This window comes from Camelus bactrianus, chromosome 16 (genome assembly GCF_048773025.1).
Source record: "Camelus bactrianus isolate YW-2024 breed Bactrian camel chromosome 16, ASM4877302v1, whole genome shotgun sequence".
NCBI classification, from domain to species: Eukaryota; Metazoa; Chordata; class Mammalia; order Artiodactyla; family Camelidae; genus Camelus; species Camelus bactrianus.
The window spans coordinates 14,985,399-15,004,125 of NC_133554.1; the positions used below are offsets into that span (position 1 = coordinate 14,985,399).

Below are 18,727 nucleotides of genomic sequence, written 5' to 3' on the forward strand. Positions count from 1 at the left end.
AAAAATTAATTTTTCAGTCAAAAGAATTAACCCTGGGCAGTACCTATTCACACCCAAGTCAGATGTAGGCAAGGATCAATTTGGAAAAAGGTCAAACAGACAAAAGTAACTTTGGAACAGCAAAATGGCACATCACAAAATAAGAATAAGATTGCATCAAACAGTAGGGGAATCAAGGAAATAAAAGTGCTAAGGAAGAAGAAAATGTGTGTTAAGGGGATGTGAATATATTTAAATTAGAGGACTCAGCCAGCATAGAATGTAGAAAAAGAGTTGAAGAAAGAAGTTTGTCCCCAGTATTGTTTCAGGCAGAGAATAACCAGCTGGGAGACTCTACCAAAAGGGAAAGAGGATGATAATAGTAAACAAGAATGCCAGGCATGGAGCATGCCATACGATGTGTTGGATGATGGAACAAGTGAAGTGGCTCTAGAGCAGGCTGGGACTTGAAAACTGATCATTGCAGTCAACTCTAGATCGTCTAAATTATGTATTTTCCATGAAAAAAAAAAAGCTGCTTTCAAGTAAGCAGGATAGTTACTAACAAACACTTCGGTTAACACATTTTTATGTTCCTTCTTTACATTTACTTTTTAACATAGCCCGTGGCACATCAGAGCACCTTTTAAAAGGAAACAGTTCCTCTCCAGTAAAGTTCTGAACCACAAAGAAAGAGGCCTGAAATTTGTATTCCTCTGACAGCTGATAGTCTTCCTCTTTCTTTCTCCAGTATTTAAATAAAAGAAAGCAAGAGTTCTGAGCAGGGGAATAGGGTAGAAAAAAAACTGAACAACTTTCTGCATAATCTGAGTCAAGTTTTTACAGTGTTATATATATTTAGTCTGTTTCAAATGCAGCAAGCTTCATATTTGAGGCATAGTCTTTAAGTTAATCATGCTCTGTGTTGAATACAAATCAATGAAAAGTTAATTATTGTTAGTTACTAAACTTGAGAGTACATTGCGCTGCTACTGCTATGGGATTTGAAGAGATTCTTCAGATGGAGAAGCAGTATGGAGTGGCTGAGTACTGGCCTGGTAAGGAGAAGGTCTAGTTCCAAATCCCAGCTCTGTTTACTTGTTGTATGACCTTAAGTTAATTTGCACCTTTAAGATTCAGTTTCCCTTCTATTACAGGAGGAGACAGGATTAGATGGTCTCAACCATTTCTTCACATTCAAAAGTTTCATGACTTTATGAGGGAAGCATAAAACCAGGAAAAAAATTAAAATATATTTTTTCTCAAAGTATCTTTTAATCTTTGTGAGGCTTTGGCTTTGCTCTACTAAGGGAAAAACAGGGAAAACTTCACTTATGATATTTTCTTAACCTTCACAAGTCCATAGTTGGCACCAATATTGAATAGCTTTGCAAATATAATCCTACTAATTATAAGAATGAAAACAGTGTTTCCTAAATCAGCAAAAGCTTAATGATACTTACTTGGAAGGCAAAGTCAAACAAACATCAGATAGAAACATCCCACAGAGATAGCTAATTCACAGTTTTCTAATTTTTATTTGGCTGTCTAAAATTTCCCCATCAAGGAGAAGTTATACTGGCCAATTTTAAATTTAGTTCACAGAGCAGTTAAAGTTCTTTTTGAAAGTTAGTACAATACAATAGATCCTTGACATTTAACCAATGCTTCAACTATACAAGTCATACCAAAGACCATAACACGAGTATCTTACAGTTTTACTGAGTTACATTTTTTTTTTTAATTGAAGTACAGTCAGTTACAATGTGTCAATATCTGGTGTATAGCACAAAGTCCCGGTCATGCATATACACTGAGTTACATCTGAATCATTCAATACATGAAGCTGAGCTGTGATGGTGAGGGAGCTCAGCACCTGTATCTTGAGGTGGTGTATTTCGTATCCTAACATGCTCCATTCTAACATAACTAACACACTCGGTCAATGGACATGTTTCTTTGTGAGAAACGTTTCCTCAAAAGAAAAAAAAAACTTCTATGCAGGTGATTAAAAAAATGAAGATGATTAAGAAATGGATAGTTTATTTGAATAATAGAATTCTCTCTAATAATTAAAAATATGGAGGAGCTAAGTGACACTGAATTTAAAAATTATAGAATCAGTAAGGATCTGAAAGGTGTCCCTTTAATTTCTTTCCATTTATTCTTTTTATTTACGATGAATGATCTACCAAAAGTTGTAGTAATATTCTAGAACTTGAAGCTTTAGAAGTGCAAAGTATCTCTAATAATATCTGGGTTTCTTATAATTAATATTCAGGCTTAAATTAACTGTATGTTAATTTACATAGAATAAGCCAGTTAATTCTTTGGGCCTCACCATCTCAGAGTCAGTCGACCATCAAGATTTCAGATTTGATATATATAACTGAATCACTTTGCTGTACACCAGACACTAACACAACATACTGTAAATCAACTATATTTCAATAGAAGAAAGAAAGAAAGAAAGAGAGAATGAAAGAAAAAAAGAGAGAAAGAAAGAAAAATTTCAGATTTGTAGGCCTGAGAAAAGCCTTTGAGGGCAATACTTTTAGCTGGAACTTATTATCACAAGAGAATATGCATGTATATAATTCTCAACATAAATGAATATACTTTAATGTAAATGTTTAAGCTGCAGACATAAATGATTACCTTTTTGAAATGAGACATCCAGTTTGCCAAGGTAAGGTGGGAGTTCCTTTAAAAGATATGGTTGAAAAAAGTTAGCTCTCAAAAAAAAAAAAAAGTATTTTTTAGTGTCCTACATTAAGATCTGCTTCTTCGAAAAATAAAAGAATGAAATGCTATAAATGCTTACATAGGGCACTCTAGCAGAACATCTCCAATTCCAAATTAGCCATATAATTACTTACTTTCATGACCTACAAGAAAACAAATCTGTGCTATTTAATATGAACCATTTGTCAATAATAAATACACAAAGATTTCAGTAGACAAATGTCAAGAATACACAGTTCAAAGGAAAAAAAATGAAAAAAAAGACTAACAATCATAAAGAAAAATCTTTAAATTCACTAATAAGCAAATGCTGATTAAAATTTAATGCAGCAAATTACGAACTCTTAGGTATAATTATAATGACCAATACAAGTATGGCAAAATGGGAATTCTTCTAGTATTAGATATTAGAAGTCTTTTAAATACTTTGAAAAAGCAAGCTGGGCCCTTTTTCGCCCTCTCCCCTTTGGAGACGGCCCGCACTCTGTCTATGGAGTGTGTACCTACTCTTACTTTAAATTGAGCACCCAATTCCCACACCTCTTTCCTTGCCTTTCTCTTGCCTTACACTCTATAGAGTAAGTATCTCTCTAAATAAATCTACCTTTACAAAAAAAAAAAAAAAAAAAGCAAGCTAGTGATAGCAGCTTTCGATATATATTAGGAAAGTATAATATTCCTAACTGCAGATGTTCAGGATGGTGTGGACGCCCGCTCTGCTCCCTAGGCACACTCACAAGTGGGGCCAAGTCAGAAGATACACACAACACTTAAGCACCACTAATCCTAGCTGGTGTCTTTCTCTCTGGGGAAATGGGAGCACTCCAGAGACTGCCTCAACTTCATACCATTCCCATGGGACCGACTTACATTCTGACCCACGTCACAGTGATGCCCAGTGAGCTGTCCCTAATCTTTCATCAGCTGAGAGTCTAGTCATTTATTGTGCATCAATGGCATACTAGGTACTTCGGAGGTGCCAAGAAATTAGGATGATATAATCTACAAACTCTCCACTACAAGGCAGGAGATATCAAAAAAAAAAAAGGAAAGAAAAGAAAAGAAAAGAAAGAAACTATAATATTCCTAATCATTTGTCCAATAATTTCCCTGTTGGCAGTTAATTTAGGGAAATAATTTTAAATATATAGAAAATTTTATCTTTACAAAGCTTTATCTTTATGCCTATAGATGTTCAGTGCAGTGTTACATGTAACTGTGAAAACTTAGAACTAATTCAAATACCCAACAATAGAGAAATGGTTAAAAATAACTATATATCCACTCAGTGGAATAACTGAAGTCATTTGAAATGTTTATGAAAAATCAGCATAGACTCTGAAAAGGCTAAATACTGTATGATTCCAATTATACGACATTTTGGAAAAGGTAAAACTATGGTGAAAGTAAAAAGACTAGTGATTGTCAGGAGTTGGGGGGGCAGGAAGGATGAAGAGGCAGAGCACAGAGGATTTTTAGGGCAGTGAAACTATGCTGTAGGACCTATTATTAGTGGATACATCTCATTATCATGTATGTCATGTCAAAACGCATAGAATGTACAACACTGAGAATAAATCCTGATGTGAGCTATGACCTTTGGGTGATGAGGCTGTATCAGTGTAAGTGCATCAGCTGTAACAAATGTACCACTCTGGTGCAGGATGTTGATAGTGGGGTGAGCCTGTACCTATGTAGGGTCAGAAAGTATGTGGGAAATCCCTACACTTTCTGATCAATTTTGATGTGAACCTGTAACTGCTCTAAAAAGCAAGTCTATTTAAAAAAGAAAAGGAAAAAATATGCACCATTCCATAATGTTAAAGTGCTTAAAAACGCAATATAAACAATATACAGTAAGAATACAATTATGTAAAAAAAAAAAATTCAGAGTATACTTATAGATAGTATCCTGTTAACATAAGTTTTCTTTAGGTTATAGAATCAGGTATTATTTTTCCTTCCATTTATCAGTATTTACTATAATGAGCATGTAAACTACTAAAATCAGATTTTTAAAGGGTCCTTACCTATACTTGAAGACTAAAACTAATTCACATATCCATTCTAAATCGAATAAATTATAGAACACTTCAAAGAAGTTGAACTTCAGGAGTTTTAACTCTGAGGACTTTGGTAATTTTGTTTAAATATTTATCAAAATAAGTCACCACAAATGTATGTAAATGAATACAAATCATCACTGGAAGTCAGAAGAGTTTTTAAAATTTCCTTTGACAGTCATTATTTAATCATTATCATTTATTTTTTGTTATTTCTTGAAGTACTACCTGATATTCACTGTTTTAAAAAATCTTACTGGCCCTAATGTCTACCGGTTGTTAGTCTGTCATGTATTTTCACTTACACAGTACTTGAGATCAGAGATGTTTACATTGACCCCAGTTGATCTCTTTAGGTTCTCGTCGTGTGACACCACAACTTGCTCATCTTTCGTAATATGGCAGTCCAATTCCAGCATATCAGTTCCAATTGTAACTGCACTGAAGAAATACAAACCATAATGACATTCTGAAACTGAAGCAAACATTTAGGTTACATAGATATAGATGAAAAAGTTCAGAGTTACAAATCAAAATAGTTTGAAAACTCCATAATACTAAAATTTCTCCTCAACACTGTTACTTATTATGAATAATTGATAAGAAAATATTCTAAGTGAACTTAGAATAAGAGATTCATGTTAGCTCCTTTTCATGACTAGCAATTGTTAATTCTGGCAACCCCATATAAATGAAAGAACACTGGACCAGAAGTTGGGATTTGGGCACCAGTTCCTGCTTCGCCACGAACCTGTCATGTAACTTTCTGTGAGTAAATGCCCTTCTCCGGGCCTACATTTCCACATCTATAAAATAAAAAAGATTAAACAAGAAAAGGATGCCCACTTTTGCCACTTAAATTCAGCATAGGATTAGAAGTTCTAGCAAGGCAAGTAAGCAAGAAAAAAAAAAAAAATCCAGACTGGAAAAGAAGTAAAAGTATCTCTGTTCACAGATAACATGATCTTATGTATAGAAATCATAAAAAAGATTCCACAAACACTAAAACTGTCAAAAGTAGTAAACTCAGTGAAATCGTATAATACAAAATAAACACACAAAAATCAGTTTTATTTTGATCTACTAAGAATGAAAATCTAAAAAGAAAATCATAAAACAATTCCATTTACTGTAGCATCAAAAATAATAAAAACTAAGGAATTAACTTAACCAAAGAGGTGAAAGACCTGTACAATGAAAACTATAAAATGCTGAAAGAAATTAAAGAAGATATGAATGGAAAGACATTCCATGTTTATGAACTGGAACACTTAATATTGAGAAGATGTAAATACTACATTGATCTACAGAGTCAATGCAACTCCTATCAAAATTCTAATGATGTTTTTTACAGAAATAGAAAATCCATCCTAAAATTCATATGGAATCTCAAGGAACCTCAAATAGTCAAAATAGTCTTGAAAAAGAAGAACATAGTTGGACGACTCACACTTTACAATTTCAAAACCACTACAGGGGGTAGGGTATAGCTCAGTGGTAGAGTGCTTGCCTAGCAGGCATGAGGTCCTGGGTTCAGTCCCCAGTACTGCCATTAAAATAAATTAAAAAATAAACCTAATTACCTCCCCCCACCCCCAAAACAACAACAACAACAAAAACTTACTACAATGCTTCAGTAATCAAAACAATGTGATACTGGCATAAAGACAGACATATGGACAAATAGAAGAAAAAGTCCAGAAATAAACCTTTGCATAGATGGCCAAGTGGTTTTTGACAAGGATGCAAAGACTATTCAATAGGGAAAGGGCAGTCTTTTCAACAAATGGTGCTGGGAAAACTGGATATTCACATGTGAAATAATGAATTTGGATTCTTACTTAACATCATATCCAAAAATAAACTCAAAAGTGGATCAAAGACCTAACACAAAAAACTCTTAGATGAAAACATACAGAAAAGGCTTCATCACATTGGATTTGGCAATGATTTCTTGGATATGACACCAAAAGCACAAGCAACAAAATTAAAAATAGATATAATAAATTGGACTTCATCAAAATTAAAAAACTTTTGTGCATCAAAGGACATTATCAACAGAGTAGAAGGCAATCCACAGAATGGAAAAATATATTTGCAAATCACCTGATAAAGAATTAATATCCACAATATATTGGATAAGAACTCCCAAAACTCAATAAGAAACAATCAGATTCAAAAATGTATAGACATTTTGACAGAAAAATGTGCCAAGAGGCACATAAAAAGATGCTCAACATCACTAGTCATTAGGAAAATGTAATAAAACCTACAATAAGATACTTTACTCCCATTAAGATGGCTATTATCAAAAAAAGAAGAAAAAGAAAAGAAGGAAGGAAGCAAGCAAGCAAAATTAGAAAAAGACATGTATTACTGGCCAGGATGTGAGGAAACTGAAGCCCTCGTACATTGCTGGTGGAAATGTAAAACAGTGCTGCCACGATGGAAAACAGTGATGATAACTCTAGTTCTCCACACCTCCTCCCCACCTTGCACCTTACACTCCAAGCAGCCCCATGATCTCTTAATACCTCCTCTGCCTGAAATGTCTTTCACAGAAAAACAATACAGAATAAAATAACAGACAAAAACTTGAACAGGCACTTCACAAATGAGAATTTCCAAGTGGCCAATGAGCGCAGGAAGAGTTGTTCAACAACAAAATTCAACAGGAAAATGTAAATTAAACCCACGATGAGACAGCACTGCATACCCATCAGAATGGCTAAAATTAAAAGGACTGATAATAAAGTAGCAAGACAGTAGAGCAACTGGAACTCTCCTACACTGCTGGTGAGAACGTAAATGGCACAATCTTTTGGAAAGTATAAATATGCACCCACCCTATGACCTAGCAATTTCACTTCAGCTAAGTATATATCTGGGAGAGATAAATGCATTTGACCACATAAAAAACATGTACAAGATTATTTCACGCATCATGGACGAATCTTACAGATATAAATTAAAAGAAAGTTCTTTCACATCTCCACAACTAGATCCTAAATTCCTGGTGAGGAAGGGCCTGTGGCTATTCCCTATACTCTAATGTTCATGATGTTGGCCATATTGCAGGTATTCAACTCATTTTGAAATGAATGGAATGAAGCCATACTTTGGTTACCAACGTCTATGAACATGTTAAATTTTAATTAATTATCATCTAGCTAGCACTTGAATGTTCATCAGTGATAATCCATAGCCATAGTAAGTATTATACTTCAAAGAATAAAACATTCACATGGAATGGCACTGTTTGAGCATATCTAAATGAAAAAAAAGTAGGGATTGTATGACCCCAGTGATGTAAAATAAAGTGTGCGTGCGTGTGTGTGTGTGTGTGTGTGTGTGTGTGTATACACTTCATATAATAAATATATATATAAAGACTAGAAAGATATATGCCAAATCACTAAAGTAGTTACCTCTTATAAATGGTATTACTGGGAATGGAATTAAAGATTTGGGCAGGCCAATTTTTTTTTTTTTTTTACTTTACATAGATTATTTGAATTATTTGAATTTTTAAGAATATAAACTTTCATAATGAAAAAAATTATGTCCATTATGAATATATTTTATCTAGAAGACATTATGAACATCAATTTATCCACCATCAACAGAATGAACTACAGCAGGACTGTAAGAAAAACTGAACATCCTTTTAAATACATAAGCACTTATAGTTGAAGACTAAGTACTCATGTGATGGTTGCTGGGTGCTCTGTGAGAGGAAAGGGGAGGATGCCACTGGAATCCTCTTCCTCTTCAATGCCACTATCCTTCCCTTCTCCCTCACCCTCAGTACTAGGCAATATTTCTGACTCTTCCCCTCCCCCAATGTCTTACATCACTTTCCAGGAGATGAAGTGTAGTCTTCACTGGTTTGCCAGCTGGTCAGGTCCCCAGCATGAATGTTTCCTACAGGACTTGGTAGCCAAGGCAGTGCCAGGAAAATTACAGCCACTCCTGGAAGGTGTGGAGCAGCTTAGTGTGTCCGGAACAAACTAACCACCTTGTATCTTTGACTGTCATATACGTCTTTGGGATCAGTGGTTTTGAGGTTGGGCTGAGCAGCAACACAATGAATTTATCAAGCAGTTGGAGGTCAGTGAGCCAGACTTCGTGGCAAAGTTTTAGCAAGTAGTGGCTGCTACAGCTGGTAAAGACTGATGGACATGAAAATCAAAGACAATAACTGCAGCTGATGGAGCCAAGGCCACAACTTCACTGTGAGAACTTCAGATGTACCACTTAAAAGTCTAGGGATAGGATCCTGATCAGCTGTCTAAACTCACAGACCAGTACTGGCCTGGTGATTTCAACGGGAACAGCATATCAACTGGACTCCTAGTGTAAATGTTTTCCATCTGAGCAAATCCAGACCAGCAGTTTGCTTCCTAGCTTATTTCTTTTCAAAAGATGTCAAACTTTCAAGAATTTGAAGGCTTCTCTTGCAACTATAACCAAAAGGAATCTACACATTATAACTCAAGCCTGCTGCTGGCCCACAGGCATGTGAAGTGGAGCCCTCCTACTCCAAAAACAAGAGAGAAGGGCAAAAAAAGGTTATGTTTTTATAATTTAGCTGGATTCAGATGGCTGGTTTCACCACCTTTGCCAGATTCTGGCATAATTATGTGACATCCCAACTACTAGCTTTCCTAGTGATGATTTAGTAACATGAAAAAAAATCAGGAGAGGGAGATAATTAGTTACTCCTTCCTCCACGCTAGTAGTTATTTCTTTATTTATAGAGGAAGTACTGGGGACTGAACCCAGGACCTCATGCATGGACCTCGTGCATGCTAAGCATGTGCTCTACCACTTGAACTATACCCTCCCCCCTTAAATTTTGTTCTGTTTTATTTTTTTTTGGTGGGGGGGGCGGGGAGGAAGTAATTAGATTTAGTCATTTTTAATGGAGGTGCTGGGGACTGCAACCAGGACCTCGGGCATGCTATGCACGTACTCCACTACTGAGCTATACCCTCCCACTGGATTAGATGATTTTTAAAATCCTTGGCCATCCCCAGACTGAATGGTTCTAAAACTATGAAGCTGGCAAAATTTACCTTTGGAGCCAACCACTTCGCCATTTTCTCTTACTTGGTCTACTTCTGATGATCTCGCCCCATCAGCATATCATTCCAAAAGACCCAACAGCCACCTGCTGACTTGCGCCAAAGTCTCCCCTACCTCTCCTTAAACAATCTTTCCCTTTAGTGTCCTGATTACCACTGATTGTTAGAGGAGTTCAAACAAACCTGGCTCTTAATGTAATTCTCACTAAATGTAAATAACTTGTTAAATTTATGTGTCCCCTTCTAGAGAACATCCACCCTAAAAAGAGATTGTTTGCTAATTTTGTTTGCTAGAACCACAAGTGTGTAAAAATAAAATCCCCAAAAAGACAAACAAAAATAGTTTTTAGGTTGGTAGAATTATTTTTCTGTATTTAAAAATCACCTTAAATATTGTTATAGTGTGTTTAGTTTTTTTAAAAAAACAATAAAAAATATAGACACAGTAAACAACATATATATCCAGCAGTTTTAAAATAAAATTCTAAATTTTCATCTTTGTGTATATTTAAAAAATGATTGGGTACTGCTGATTTTTGGTCACACACATGTTTCATTTTCTTTTACTTTTGTTTTTATTTTGTATGAGTCTGTGAAGGGAGGATAAGAGCAGGGGTTATCTATATTTTCCTGTATTAAAAAAATTATACATACTACCTAAGAAATTTTTCTAAATATGAAGTTTTCATTAGCTGAAATGTTGGCTATGTTTAGAAATGTTTAGGAACTATATGAAAAATATTTTCCATTTATTGTATGCTTATCTTTTATTAACAAGCTAAGAAATAAATATTTAGGACAATAGTAAGTGCATCTAGAACAATCTGTAAGTTATTCTAATAAAATTATCTCAAACTTGATATACAAATAGCTAAAACATAGCAAGAAAACTTTTATCACTTTGGCCTCCAAAATTTTCCACAAATAACAATATGCTTCTACTTCATTTGAAAGACCAGATATTTTATAGCCAAATTTCTGATAAGCTGATGACAAACACAGAAAAAGTTAGGGAAGTCAAGGCTTCAACATTTCCGGAAAAAGAAATAAAACTCTAGCTCTACAAACTTGCCAATTATATAGGAAATAACAGCTAATCCTCCTGTGCTGACCAGAAAGTAGAATTTGGGGTTTGGGGGCGTTGTTTTTTGGTTTTATTTCTTTTTTTTTTTTTCATTCACTGGCAGCATGTTTGGCATCTCACAAACTACCTGGTAAATAATCACAGTCTAAAAATTATGGGTTTATTACTTCCTAGAAGAAAATAAAGAAACCTAAAAAACTCTAGCTCTAAAAGAGGATGTGAAATCACTTGAAACTCCACAGAAACAATGCATAATAACTTATAAAAGATCATATTTGAGGAATTTATTTGAATCTCATTTACTCCCCAAAACATTGAAGTTATATTGTTAGTCCCATTTCAGAGATGAGATAATTAGTATTGTATTAATTAGATATTCTAAAAAATTTTATCATGAGAATCAGGTCACTGATTAATTACTTTGAGTATCTGCCAACTTACACTTCCAGCTATTGCTAATACAATTTGTTTCTTTCTCTAACCATTCATGTTAATACCACAGGGATCAAATTGTCCTATGGGTATTTACAAAGGCAGCCTGATTTAATAACCTAGTTTTATTAGCTCTTAAGAACCAGATTTTACATACTCAAGGGCTTAGTGACTCTGTGTGTGTGTGTGTGTGTGTGTGTGTGTGTGTGTGTGTGTGTGTGTATACACATGTATAGTACAATTCCTTAGTTTTTGGTTCTGTGCTTATTACGGATGGGGTTTTGTCTCTATCTGTCTTGTGTTAATATTCTAGTTTGTTCTTGAGTGCCCCATTCCGTGTCTTATTCAGGAAGCAACTAGTGAGAGCCAGTCAGCACCAAAGCTAGATGTTAGGGATTGAGAGATCAATAAGCAAAGATTCTTGCTCCCAAGGAATCCAAGAAGAGCCTTATTCATAACTTAACGTGTTTGAAAAATTATTTTATAAACCACATTAAAGAATTTTTTATAAATTTTGAGATGTAATTATTTCTTTGTCAGTCCTAATTAGTTCTTTAGCCCTACTATAATATAATGAATACATAATGAATTAATTTTCTCTACATTCTTAAGGTCCTTTCAATTTCTGAGACATAGCCTGTCCACGTACCCTCACATCTTAACCTCAAACATTTCACATTTTTAAAATAGCTTCTTCCTCTCCACCAAATGATAGCTCTTCTAGTCCTAGTATCTTTTCAGTTTTCTGGTTAATCTTAACTAGGCTGCCCATACCAACTATTTATACTTTCTCTGATATCATCTTCACCTCCACATCATAATATGTATGCTTTGTGAAGTATATATCTAAATCTTTACATAAATAAGATCTACGTTCTTGTTGTTCATTATATTTTTATTATCTTTGCCCCAACTACTTATCCTATCAAGGATACAGCATATTTAAGCACAGTATCTGTCTTTTGTCAATTATGTAATATAATTCTTTATCTTTTTAGTATATGGTATCTTGCAAATAGCATGCTTAAACAATTTTTTGTTTTGTTTTGTTCATGGAACAAGTATACCTAAAAAAAAAAAAACTTTCTAAGTGTCCTAGTAGTTAAAGAAATAGAAGAATATCAGTAGATGAAAAACATGGGGGAGGGTATAGTTCAGTGGTAGAGTGCATGCCTAGTATGCATAAGGTCATGGGTTCAATCCCCAATATTTCCATCAAAAGTAATTAAATGAACCTAATTACCTCCTCCCCCCAAAAGTGGGGTCTTAAAAATTTGGTGAGCAAATGAAAAACAAAGTACAGTTTTTAAAAAGTTGATATTATTGATAGCAAGAGTACTGACTGCATAAGACAAGACAAAACAAAAAACAAAATCACCACCAACAGTAACAACAACAAAATGTTTAAGGTTAAAATTAAAGCCTGTTTGATTTAGGTTTTACATAAATTTCAAAGTCAATAAGAAAGCCAACTTACAAATAAATATATCTAACAAATACTAACATACGGAAGAGCTGCTTTCTTCTTTTGAAGTACTAGAAGGGGGAGGGTGTAGCTCAAATGGTAGAGTGTATGCTTAGCATGCACGAGGTCCTGGGTTCAATCCCTAGTACCTCCATTAACAACAACAACAAAAAACTAATAATAAATAAATAGGCCTAATGCCCCCCCCCAAATAAATAAAGTACTAGAAAAACTTTCAAACAACTACAGTTACAGAAAGCTACCACATGATGGAGAAGGCCATGGCACTTTTTACTAGTTATTGCTTGAATGAAACAATACAAAAAACTGCTTTAAAATGAAATGTTGTATCTAGCGAGTAGAAACCATCTAAACTCTTTGAACATCAAAAAAATTTTCAGAGGATTGAAATCCTCAAAGATAAAAAATATTTAGGTACCATCCTTAGAAATAATGTATTACACAAATGTACCATCCTTGGAAACAGCTTATTATATAATCTAGTGTTTTAATTTCATAAATATATAAGGGTGCTTGGTAAAAATTCAGCAAAAAACATGGAGGAAAAACTTATACTTTATACATAAAGAATGCTAAAGTCACTCAAACTTCTGAGCAGTTTTTCCCCCAAGTAATATATATCAGTATATATCCCAGGCAACAAATATTTGATAAGTGATAGTGTATGTGGGTATGTGAGGTTGTGTATATGTGTGTGTATCTCAGTGAAAGTTGTTCACATAAAATTAAATATGTATTTTGTTACAGCTAGCTAGCTAGCTGTATAATCTCAGTTGAGAAGACAACAAAGTAATTTAAATTAAATTATTCTGTTTCACAGTCAGCGACAGGAGGAAAGATTCTGCATTTTAGGGCTGTAAGAGATTTCTTAGATTACAGTCAAAAGGCATCATATTATAGAACAGCAAGAGTAAGCTATGACAAACATAGGAGGATTTGATTTAGGTGAAACTGGAATAGGAAAAGCAGTACCTTCAGACCTGATAACAGAATAAATCATCTCTAAAGTGTCTGAATAATGAGAAGCAGAACAAAAATTTATGCCAAATTCTCCTGATTTATTAGCCCCAATTATATACATAAAAATGGTTCAAAATTATATAAGAAAACATTTTTTTCTCACTAAATATGGATAGTTATGTTTTTTCATGGGGTTTAGCTTATCATATCCCCTGCCTTATTTTTCAGGGAAAAGAAAACAGTGTTCTCACCGTTACCACAGACTGATGATAATCATTTACTCTAAAACAAAGAACAAGGTACCAATCAGCTGTCATTCCTGTCTCTCCTGCTGCTGCTTCTCTGTGAGGTGCTCTAAAAGACATTTCTACGAAATAGGAATAATTTAAAACTTGAAAAAAGTTAATTTACCTTACTTAAAAAAATCAACACTCATAAGGCTTCGAAGAAGAAATACCAGACAACAGGTTCAGATCTGCAGAAAAATTACTAAATAGACACATAATCCTCCTCACAAACAAAGGCCAGTTTAACAGTTGTTTCATTTTCTCCTTTTCTCTTTCTCTCCGAGACTAATTAGCATTATACACAGTATGTTCCTTGTTACAAATGCCTTCTTTCAGCTTTGGAACTATAGCATCTTTTGATTACCCACAACTCTGATCTAGTTTCTCCGTCATGTAGAAGCCAAACACTCTTTGTAACACTTCAGACTAACTAAATAAAAAAAGCGCTTTTAATAAAATAGAAACAACTATCACAAGTGGATGCTACGTGTATACTATCTTCACTGTGTGAATCATCATCACTTTCAAAATAAACTGTAAAAGAGACAAATACCTTTTTATATACTTACTGCTGAAAGGCTGCCATTGTATTCTCCAAATTTTCTCCAGCACCTGTGAAAATATTAAATTGAAATTTCATTTACTGAGCTAATGTGAACATTTTATTTTTCCAGAAATCCACTTAAATGAGGCACATCAAGTGAATCATGTTTATATATTATGTAGACATTACAAGTATTTTAAAGAATGTAATGGTATTTTGAATTGTTTTCAGCTGCACCAGGAAGATCAAAATACAGCCACAGCAACGTTAGAAGAACCTAAACATGATTTTTTAGCTATGATATCTGTTTGTCATAGAAAAGATAGAAGACTTGGTACATACACACCTCCTCAGAGTTAAAATGTCTCTCTTCTGTATCCCCATAGTCTGCTATACATCTCTTTACTAAGGCATTTATCACATTATAGCATAAATTATTTACCCATCTCTCTCCTCCTTTTCCCATGAATTACTTAAAAGGAGTGGCTGTTTTAATCACCTTGGCTGAACGTGACAAAGAATATATGTAGGTTCATGTATGACTGAAAAACTGTGCTCTACACTGGAAATTGACACAACATTGTAAACTGGCTATAACTCAATAAAAAAATTTAAATAAATAAATAAATAAATAAATAAGTAAGTAAGTAAGTAAGTAAAATCACATTGGCTGAGGGCAGCTGAAGGTGGGGCTCTGCAGTTGGGATCTCCGCTCCCAAGTCTATCAGATACTTGTATGACCTTGGGAAAGTTACCTAACCTCTTTCTGGCAGAGTTCCTTTATCTATAAGGGTGGGGATATCATAGGATTATTGTAATTAAATGAATTAATATGTCAAGGGCTATATGTCATCAATTCGGAAAATGATAGCTTTTCACTTTTTAACATCTCTGAAGTTAGGGTGCCTTTTACAATAGATGGTGTGTAATAGTTTAACTGGCAAGATTTTCTCTTTCTTAGCAATGCTTTAAAAATAGGCATCTTATAACTTATGACATTAGAGTCAATGAAATAGTAAATATTCAGTAAAAGTAAAGGATTATTGCCATTATTATTACTATTGCCATTATTATAGTAACTGGTGCTTCCACTGACTGAAGTAATAAAAACTAGTGTAATGACAAAGAGGACACAGATAAAAACTATCTAATTACCTAACATTATCTAATGTTACATACTAGGTAGAACCAATTAGCACAATATACACTAGCCTTGTGTTTATAGATATTTTAAAACTAAAAGATTTCAGTATTACTAAATAATTAATGGAATGCTCAGGAAAAATACTTCGGAAAAACAGCCAATTTCTTAACAAAAAGAAGCACTTCAAAATTTAAGGTACTTTTCAAGTAATAACATTAATAACATTAAAATGTTTTATATATAATATCATATGAACAGATTTGCAAAAGTATTAAAATTTTCTTCTTTTATATTTTAGACATTTATTTTTATGACAACTTAATTAATAACCAATAGAAACACAAGGTATAAAGAAATGAATATACTAACCTAATGTTCTAAAAGTTCCATCAATTTAGCAGAGAGAAGGGATATTTATGTGAAAAAAAGCTACTTTGATTTTAGGTTCATTTCAGTTACTAGAGTTGATGCACAATAGAAAACAGATGAAGCAAACATGGAGATTAAAGCTTTTTTCAAAAGTAAGTGCTCTTTTGAGGCTAAACGACTTTCAAAAATCTAGTCAGTGCTTGTTTTAGTAAAAAATTATGGTAATATGTTATATACAGATAATCAATATTCAAGAACAAAGTACTCTAGGATATTACCAAAAAGACAAGTGGTGCTAAAATGGTTATTTATAGGTTAAACTACTGACTGCTTGTTGTGCCAAAAAGCAAGGAAGTTAAAAGGACAGAGAAGCCAGTTTGAAGGAGCTCTCAATGGCTAAACTCGAGACGATGTTAGCATCAAAATAATGATAGTAACAGACTTTAAACCACTGAACAAAATAGGATATTCTGAATCCATTTTAATAAATGGACTGGAAGTTTGATAAGAAATGGAGTGTTTATGTAGTTTCAAAGTACTTTCCTACAAAAACACTCATTACAAACAGAAAGAGAGTAACTTTACGATGGAAAAGACTAGAAGACTTTCAGACTTGAGTACTCGGCAGATACGTTCTTCAGACTTAATAAACTGAGTCTGTCCTTAGAAGAAAGTCAAAGTCAATGTCATTAGCTTCTTCAAGCTGACTTCTGTGTCCTTTTTTAATTTCCTTGCTTTTTGGTACAGTAAAAAACCAGTAGTTTAACAAATCAAATTAATTGGAGCAGTTATCTCCAGATGATAAGAATACAAATGATATCTAATATACATTTTTCTATACCTTACAAAACCCCCTATAATGACGATGCATTACTTTTTAAAGGAGAGAATCAAACTTTTAAGCACATTCTGCTCTGTGGAAAAAAATAAAGGCTAATCCGGCTCAGAATTCAAGCAACTGCCCAAGTGCTTTTGGTCAAGACAATCATCATCACATTTTGGTATGCACCAAGTGTTTTGTGTGTACTCCAAATTTAGTCACACAGAATATTAAAAGTTACGTGTACTCAGGGTTGAACTTGAATAAAACTAGTAATTTTTACTGATACACCAAAGATATTCTTAAGTGAAACTGCCTTTTTAAAAAAACTTCACGTGCATGACACTGAAGAATGCAGTGGCTACTAGTACATTTGGAACCATCATCCTCATTCATGCTAAAGCAACGACAGTTTGACCCACTACTGCTTTTGCACCATCAGTGCAAATGTCAACATGGTGAAAAAGGCAAATAATGTCTTATGAAAACAGTTTTGACCTTGTAGACCCATGCAAGGTCTCAGGAGCTCCCAGGAGTCCACACACCACACTTTGAAAACCACTGTCTCAAATAATCAATGATGGTAAAAATCAGAGGATTGGTTATCCCTGGGGATGGAAGAGGATAGATTAGGGAGGGAACCAAGGGAATCTTACGGGATTCTAGAAATGTTCTATATCATGATCTGAGAAACTGCTACCTGGGTGTATACACATTTTTTTAAAATATTAAGCCGTGCACTTAAGGTTAGTGCTACAACATCTATGCTATCCATAAATTAAAAAAAAAATGCCTTTAATTCTAAGTTTTAGAATTTTTATGTTCTAGTACATCCACCTAAACCCTGAGAAGGCTTTCTGCCGCAAGCATTGAGGGAAACATCTATCTCCCACTACCTGTTTCCACCTAGTGAAGGAAAATTTCACTCTAGTCTCCAAAAGGGAAAAGAACAGAAAGAACACTTTTTTTTTGAGTGAAGGTAGATTTATTCAGAGACATACATTGAAAGGCAAGAGAAAGGCCACGAGGTGTGGGGATTGGGTGCTCACATTAAAAGTAGGTACACATTTCATAGACAGAATGCAGGCGTCTCCAAAGAGGGAGAGAGGGGCGGCCGCGAGGCGCTGTGTTGCTGGTTTTTATGGGCTTGGTGGCTTCATATGCTAATAAGTGGAAGGACCAGTCTAAGGGGAAGGGGGTGGGATTCCTAAGAAGTTGGCCATTTCCCCACTCTTTGACCTTTTGTGACTAGCCTTGGGACTGCCATGGTGCTTGTGGGCGTGTTATTCACCATGTTAATGTATTACGATGGGCGTATAATGAACCTCAAGATCTGCCAGAAGTTAAATCTCTCATCATCCTGAGCCTCAAGGCCTAGTGGGGGTGGAATCTTTCACCATTTTGGTATTAACTGCTGTGACATTCCTTGAATGGCCCTGCCCTGCCCTCTTCCTGTCTCATTCCCCACCTCAGAGATTTTACTCCCATAATCTTATGGAGTTGCAGAGGGGCGAAGGTCTGTCTTTTGAAACTGCTTCCAGGCTAAGTAGGGGCATTGACCCTGCCTATCAGGGAGTAAAAATCTCTGATGCTAAGAAAACTTTTAACCCTTCTTTACTCCCTCGTCTACGCCTCTCTATGGGAGCAGAAGTGACATAGGAGAAAGAGCTGTCTGTCCATCTGTAACTCAACCTTTTAATTTAGAGTGGCCCACCCTCAAAAGGAAC

At 34.6% G+C, this 18,727-nt stretch overlaps 1 protein-coding gene and 1 pseudogene across 2 annotated transcripts in view; one reads left to right on the forward strand and one right to left on the reverse strand.

The window, feature by feature from the left end:
* Positions 1–18,727, reverse strand: part of GDPD1 (glycerophosphodiester phosphodiesterase domain containing 1) — a 41,312-nt gene that overhangs the window by 14,176 nt on the left and 8,409 nt on the right. For both annotated transcript variants that reach the window (XM_010951034.3, XM_074342709.1), the window contains exons 2-4: positions 14,693–14,735; positions 5,093–5,228; positions 2,638–2,683 (exon numbers count right to left, since the gene is read on the reverse strand). In XM_010951034.3, the coding sequence (XP_010949336.2) occupies positions 2,638–2,683; positions 5,093–5,228; positions 14,693–14,735 (225 nt within the window). The remainder of the gene's footprint in view (positions 1–2,637; positions 2,684–5,092; positions 5,229–14,692; positions 14,736–18,727) is intronic.
* LOC105065854 (uncharacterized protein C14orf119 homolog) lies at positions 5,237–8,963 on the forward strand (annotated as a pseudogene).